Genomic DNA, 7,273 nt, shown 5'->3' with positions numbered 1-7,273 from the left:
AACCTCCTATATATGTTATTGAATTTTTCGATTTAACGACGTATTTATGGTTTTTGAAGAAGATAAATATAAACATAGATCAAGAGTGAGCCTAGAGCAAATAGATCACTGAGAGGATTCATTAATTACGTATTTTTGTGTGTATGTTAATTGAGTATACTTGTGTTTGCGTTTGGTCCTCACAAATACCATGCAAAAAAAGCATCTAACAAAAACCTTAGGGAGATACGTGGACCGGTGGAGCCAGCCAGGACGTTATAAATTCATTTGGAAATTCTTATTTACCCCTTGAAGGACAAGTATATATATCCTCTATTGTACTGCTAGATTTGAAGCAAAAATAGTGGAATGGAAAGTAAATAATATAACGGCCTTTCGATTCGTACAATTTCTCTTTTCCTCTTTATACAGAGAAATGGAGATCAGAGGTGGTAGCGAGAAATATATGAATTACAAATAAATCAAAAAAGCAATATGATGAAACATACATGCAGATAGACAGTGGAAGAGTTAAATAATCAAAAGATTAATTCAAGACTCAAGCTGCAGCACACACCACAAGCACCGGGGTTTCAAACTGCTGCTGCGGCTGCAAGTTCACTTGCGCCAGCTCGCCACCCGCACGTTCTTCATTTTCATGGTCGTTCGCCACCGGCAGCAGAGCTGGCACCGGTGGGCTAATTACGCTGCTCTCCCTGTTTTCTTCTTCATCCAGCTTCTTGATCATATCCTCATTTTTCTCGGATTTGACAGGATGTATCTGTTCTGAGTTTCCTACGACGACGATGTTTACTATATGCTCCGGCACCTTTTTCTCTAATTCTGCTGCTGGCTTTACCTTACGGTATAGCCCATACAACAGCATCTGAATCATTCCCAGGAAGAAACCCAATACATTCGGCAGCTGCAAAAAGTTAAAAATAAACTAATTACTCCAAAAATAAATGACGGAATTCGAAGAGCAACTTAAAATAAGACTCCACCCATTCCAATTAATGCGTCGCTTTTTACGAAAGAAAAAAGATTTTTTTAAAAAAAAAATTATCATCTAAAATAAATCATAAAATATTCGTGTGGCTATAACTCATCTTATCAAGGGTAAAATAGCAAATTTAAAGTTAAATTATTTTTAAATAATAAATTATAAATTTCTTTAAGAGATTAAAAAGAAAAGTATGACACATAAATTAGGATTGAGGAAATACATCTATGTGCCTCATTATCATTTGTTAAAAGAAACTTTTTATTTGAGGAGCTTTGGGAGAAAATTCAGACAAACTTAGTTTTATGAGAAGTAAAAAGAAAATAGTACTTACAAGTTACGAAGGCATATTTTTTTATATAAAAAAAAATACTAGTACTCCAAATAGTGCGATAAACAAATTAATTTTGGAATCAGTGATATTAAAAAAATGCTTAAAAATCATAGGAATAATTAAAGAAAAAATTAATGGCAGACAAAATGGAATTATACAATGAGATTTTTTTAGTTTGGCTGAATTCTGCGGTGACCAATTTATGTCGAACAATTAATGTTGTATATCGATTTGTAAACCATAAAGGCACAACATGTTCATGATCAAGATTTGTGGTTCTTTTTTATTGCCTTTGTAAGTAGGTCGGTTTTAGTTGTCTAACTAGCACGTAACCCAAAATTAATTGTTCAAATGTATTAAAGAATACATAGTACTTTAGCATGTGGTATATTAAGTACTTACTGCAATACACAGGTCCTTTTGAAGGAGACCATAACCAAACCACATGATAGCACTTAATGTAAGAAAGAAAGACAGGGTGAAGGGCAGAAACTCCACACTCTTCGTTCGAACCACTTGAAACTGTAAAAAAAGAAACAAGAGTTAGAAACTTTTTTTTCATTTTATTAGTTACTAGGAAAACTTTTGAAACGATTGATGTTAGTGCATCATCTCTATCTTACCACAATGCTAAGAGGTGCAGCAAAGACAGCCACTGCTACGGCTACACAAATCCAACCCACTACTTGTACTCGAAGGGCTCCATTCAAAGGGAACAAAGTTACAAGAAATATCAGTGTGTACAATCCTCCAATCAATGATACCAAAAGTTTCACCGTCTGCCTCTGTCGTCAAAATATCATAAACTAGTTAGCACTCTATGTAACACTTTCTTACTTTCCTAGTGTTTAACAAAGATATTAAAAAAAATTAAAAAACTACCCGACTGCAATACAGAATTGAACTACGCTACCATTTATGTCTTGGTGAAACGTTTTTCATTTAGTAAGGGCCCGTTTGGCCATAAAAAAAATTAACTTTTTTTCCGAAATTTTCGAAATCACTATTTAGCCATAAAATTTTCAATTTTCACTTGAAGATGAATTATGGAATTTAAATTTTAAAAACTCCAAAAAACAGTTTTTCAAAATTTCCACTTCAAATGGCTCACAGAAATTCAAAAACAACTCAAAATTATATTCATGTCCAAACTCAATTCTAATTTTCAAATATTATTTTTACTTTAAAAAAAATTCACTTTTTTCTTGAATTTTACAATTCTTATGTCCAAACGCTCACTAAATCATTTAGATTTTCAAATGTAAGTTATGGTGGGAAGTGGTTACCCTAGCCTCCTTGGATGCGTAGAGAAGGAAAATGGAGATGTAAATTGTCTCGACAATGCAACCGAAGGAGTTGATGGAGATGAGGAGAATAGCATTTTTCTTGATAAATGCATAATACATCCAGAGCATAGATGAAAACAGTGCTACCACGTAAGGGACTGATTGAAAGCCCATGGTTGATTTTTCTTTGTAGATTCGGCGAAATGTTGGCCTGCAACATTAATACAATTTTTTTCGTGAAAATTTTCAAATTAAGTGCATGACTGTCCAAGAAAAAGAAATTAGAAAAAAAAAACAAAGCGGATTTCTTACACTGGAGCTAAGAAGACGAATATGGAAATAATGTTTCCTGAAACATACAGCAGAAGAAATACAAAGGGTTAGTGCTATCATGATACGTGTGGGTGGATGTGATACTACTGCCATGAACTAGACAACTTAATTGGTCGATGAAATAAAGTAAGTGTTGGCAACCATAATGGATGAAAATCAAGCATCGGGAAGGTTAGTCATGGAAAACATTCATGAGAACATGCAATTGACAATGTGAAAATTATAGTATTAACTTAGTAAAGTTTGGTCACAGGAAAATTGTGCAAGGTGTTTTTGCACAATTTTTTGAGCAAGCAAGAAATGAAAGAGAATGAATGAGATGAAATTTGGGAAAGACAAGAAATGAATGAAACAGACATGTAAAACTTAGTTTTGCTTACCTAAGGCTCCAAACACAAATAGCCATGGATGGTGGAGATCAAATATGGCCATTTCGACTATTAAGTTAGATTATATAAACAAGGAAGTTTAACTTTTCTTTTTGTTCTTCTGTTGAAGGAAGAAGGCTTAAGATTTTGCTCTCTCTCTTCTCTTTATATATAGCTAAAATTCCACAATTTCATGCAAAAGGGGAGAGACAAGTATTTATAATGGGGAGAGGACCAGAAAAGTGTGGTTTGCGCATAGAACTCAATCATATTTGTTGCATGACAAGTGTAGTCTTAGTAGGTGGCGTACGATAATTTTACCCAATATAATGAATTCTCAGCCTCACGTGCTCTCCCAATGCGTGTCAATCATATTAATTATTCTTATCATACTGTAATTAATTAACATAATTTGGCTTCTAAACCTAATGCAGTCCAACCAACAGAATTACCATGAATTAATGCGTTAGGCTTAGGCAGCCTCACCGGCCCCTCCTTTTGGCTAGGAACTATTACTCCCTCCCTCACAAAATATGTGGAGTGATTCTCTTGTGCACCTCCAATAAAAAAGAATAGTTTTTGACTATTTTACCTTCATTGAATATTTTTTCAATTTATGTGTCATTACTATCAATGACATTATCCATATTTTACTAAATGTGAATGCAATTGATTATTAAAGGTAAAAAAGAAAAAATATAATTAATTTTGTCTTGAACTTCTAAAATGACAAATAATTTGAGACAACTAATTTTAGTAATTACGACACATATTATTAGACAGAGGGAGTATTGTATTGTTAACAACTACTCCCTCCGTCTCATATTAACAATCGTGGTTACTAAAAATAGTTGTCTCAAATTATGTTGACATAGAAAAGCCCCATATGACTGAGGATCGTCTTCATTTTCTGAAGAAGAAAGATATCCTATCTGATCAAGAAGAAAGGATCAAAGGAAATGAAAGACAAAGAGCAGAGTGTTTTCGGAGTTAACAAAGTTTCATTATCTATGTCCGATATTTTGTTTATTAGTAGTGTCACACACGTGGCTCAATCTCAGCCTTAGAAGTGAAATAATGGGCCTCTTCTCTCAGCCATTAGATATGAGGAAAGGCAGTTGTATGTTGGATTTATTCTAGAAAGATCCAAGCATGTGCTTGGCACATGTGTGCACATAGTAGGGAATAAATCTGTTATACAGTTACAGTACAGTGAATAAGAATAGTACAAGTGTAAATAGGATTTTATTTTACACTTTTCTTTTGTAGCAATTACTTGTATATATACAGTCATGAATGATGAATACAATCGGTGGAAAATTCTCACATTTCACAATCTCTTTCTTTCATGGTATCAGAGCAACAATAGCTCGATCCATTTACAATCAACTATCAATCATTTTCTCTGTTCTTTCCCTTTTATTTCACCTTCAGCCATGACAGAAACTGAACCTTCACCCACCCTTTCTCTAGCTGGTTCGACCAGTAGTGGAGTCACAGCAGACACAAACCATCCTTATTTTCTGCACTCATCTGATGCACCAGGAATGACTCTGGTGAACTCACAATTTGATGAAAGAGGATATCCAGGTTGGAGAAGGTTTTTTTTGATTGCTCTGTCAGCTAAGAACAAGATTGGCTTCATCAATGAAGTTTGTGTTGAGCAAGATCCGGGATCTCAGGAACATCCCCAATGGAGCAGAACAAATGACATGGTCACTTCTTGGTTGCTAAACTCCCTTTCCCACGAGATAGGAGATAGTGTGATTTACTCAAAAATTGCACAAAGCCTTTGGAACAACCTTGAACATAGGTTTGGGCAATCAAATGGAGCAAAACTCTATCATCTGTAAAAGGAAATTGCAAAATCAGTGCAGGGAAATAGCAGTATAGTAGGATATTTCACAACACTCAAAAGGTTGTGGGATGAACTGGACTCTCTCAACTCTCACCTAGGGTGTACCTGTAACTGCACATGTCAAGGGAAGACAAAGATGGCAAAGTTCTTGGAAGATCGGAGAATTATTCAATTTCTCATGGGTCTCAATGATTCACATGCTCAGGCAAGGGGACACATTCTGATGATGAACCCACTTCCTAGCATAGATCATTCTTATTCAATACTCTTACAGGATGAAGGACAGAGGGAGATATACCTCAGCCCTCATTATCCAACAGATGGAGCAACATTCATGGCAAATACACAGAACAAGATCCCATAAAGAAACAACAATCAGAAAGGATGGAATCCACCATAAAAGTATGGTAATCAACAGCAGAAATTCAAGGGAAGAAAGACCAAATTCAACCCTAATGTGAGTTGTACTCACTATATGAGGACAGGGGCATACTAGATCAGAATGTTATAGGTTGATAGGATTCCCTGAAGATTTTTAGTTCACCAAATCAGGAAACTACCAAAGAGCAGTCAAAGGAAATGTTGTGATGGAAAATCAGGAAGGAGCAGAAATGGAAGTCACTCCAAATGAAGCAACTGGGAACAATCAGACTCAATTCTTTAGCAAAGAGCAGGTTTCAGAACTAGTGAATCTGATAAAATAGGTGTAGATTGGAGGAGCAGGAAATACAGGAACAAAAATTAATGCAAATGCAGTGGCTGGTACTATACTTAAGTATTCTGGCACTTGTCTTACTGCTTTTAACACTAAGACTTGGATAATTGATTATGGAGCTTCAGGACACATGTGTTTTGATTCAAACTCTTTCCTTAGTTTGACACCTCTTCCTATTCCTTTACACATTAGCTTGCCTAATTCTTTTCAATTACATGTCACACATATTGGAAGTGTTTCTATTCAGCCTGATATGACACTTAACAGAGTTCTTTATGTTCCCTCTTTCAGATATAACTTAATGTCTGTTCATAAGCTATGTGTCCAGTTCAGTTGTTCTTTGAATCTCACTTCTAGTGCATGTCTGGTGAAGATTGCTTTAATGAGGAGGGGACAAGTTTTTGGTGAAGTGAGGGATAGTCTGTACCTGCTCCAGCCAGCTAGTACAGAGTCTAGTTTTCTACCTAATCAAAATGTAGTTTCAATTCCAAAAGGAAGCCATTCCACCCTAGTTTCTAGTCTTGTTTCTCTTTCAAAAGCTGTGTATGCTAATACTATTTCAGATGTAAAGGATTGGCATGTAAGGCTTGGGCATTTGCCCTTTCAAGTAATGAAGAAATTCAATTTCATTCATTTTCCCTCAGATTTTGATGATGTGTACAATGTCTGTCCTCATGCTAGACAAACTAGGATTCTTTTTCCTATCAGTCAAATCAAAACTTATGGTGTTTTTGATTTAATTCATATTGACACTTGGGGTCCTTTCAAGAACACAACATATAATGGATTCAAGTATTTTTTAACCATTGTGAATGATTACAGTAGGGGAACTTGGACTTTTCTGTTAAGTTCAAAAAGCAATGCATTTTCAGTATTAAAATCTTTTCTAAGCTTGGTGGAAAGACAGTTCAACAAGAAAGTAAAAAAGATTAGATCAGATAATGCACTAGAATTAGGGACAGGTACACAAGAATCCAATTTTCTACTTGAACAAGGAATCCTGCATGAGACTTCTTGTGTTGCTACATCCCAACAAAATGGGGTGGTTGAAAGGAAACATAGACATCTTCTTGAGGTTGCAAGAGCTTTGATATTCCAGTCTAATCTTTCTCTACAATACTGGGGTGAGTGCATTTTAACCTCTACTTATTTGATTAATAGGTTTCCCTCCAGAGTTTTAAAAGGAAAAACACCTTATGAGGTTTTGTTTGGTAAGCCTCCCACTTATGAGAACCTAAGATCTTTTGGGTGTTTATGTTATGTGTCCACCTTGAGTCACAATAGAGGAAAGTTTGCTCCCAGGGCAACCAGTTGTTTTTTTTTGGGATATGCTGCTCATCAAAAGGGTATAAGGTGTTGGACCTATCAAACAAAAGAGTGTTTGTCTCTAGAGATGT

The 7,273-nt window shown here is 35.3% G+C and overlaps 2 protein-coding genes across 2 annotated transcripts; one reads left to right on the top strand and one right to left on the bottom strand.

Annotated features, from left to right (window-relative positions):
- Nucleotides 1-341: 341 nt before the first annotated feature.
- On the bottom strand, nucleotides 342-3,571 carry LOC107826446 (bidirectional sugar transporter N3). The gene is made up of 6 exons (XM_016653426.2): nucleotides 3,316-3,571; nucleotides 2,915-2,951; nucleotides 2,603-2,813; nucleotides 1,940-2,101; nucleotides 1,719-1,838; nucleotides 342-904 (listed from the first exon to the last, which is right to left on the bottom strand). Exons 1-6 carry the CDS (start codon nucleotides 3,365-3,367, stop codon nucleotides 539-541), a joined length of 948 nt encoding a protein of 315 aa, XP_016508912.1. The 5' UTR covers nucleotides 3,368-3,571; the 3' UTR covers nucleotides 342-538.
- Nucleotides 3,572-4,739: 1,168 nt separating this feature from the next.
- Nucleotides 4,740-5,156, top strand: LOC142180787 (uncharacterized). The gene has a single exon (XM_075252861.1). The coding sequence runs from the start codon at nucleotides 4,740-4,742 to the stop codon at nucleotides 5,154-5,156; it is 417 nt and encodes a 138-aa protein (XP_075108962.1).
- Nucleotides 5,157-7,273: the final 2,117 nt, after the last annotated feature.

Source organism: Nicotiana tabacum, chromosome 5, assembly GCF_000715075.1.
Source record: "Nicotiana tabacum cultivar K326 chromosome 5, ASM71507v2, whole genome shotgun sequence".
NCBI lineage: Eukaryota > Viridiplantae > Streptophyta > Magnoliopsida > Solanales > Solanaceae > Nicotiana > Nicotiana tabacum.
Note: the sequence above shows the minus strand (reverse complement) of the source record. Positions and strands in the feature narration are given on the sequence as shown.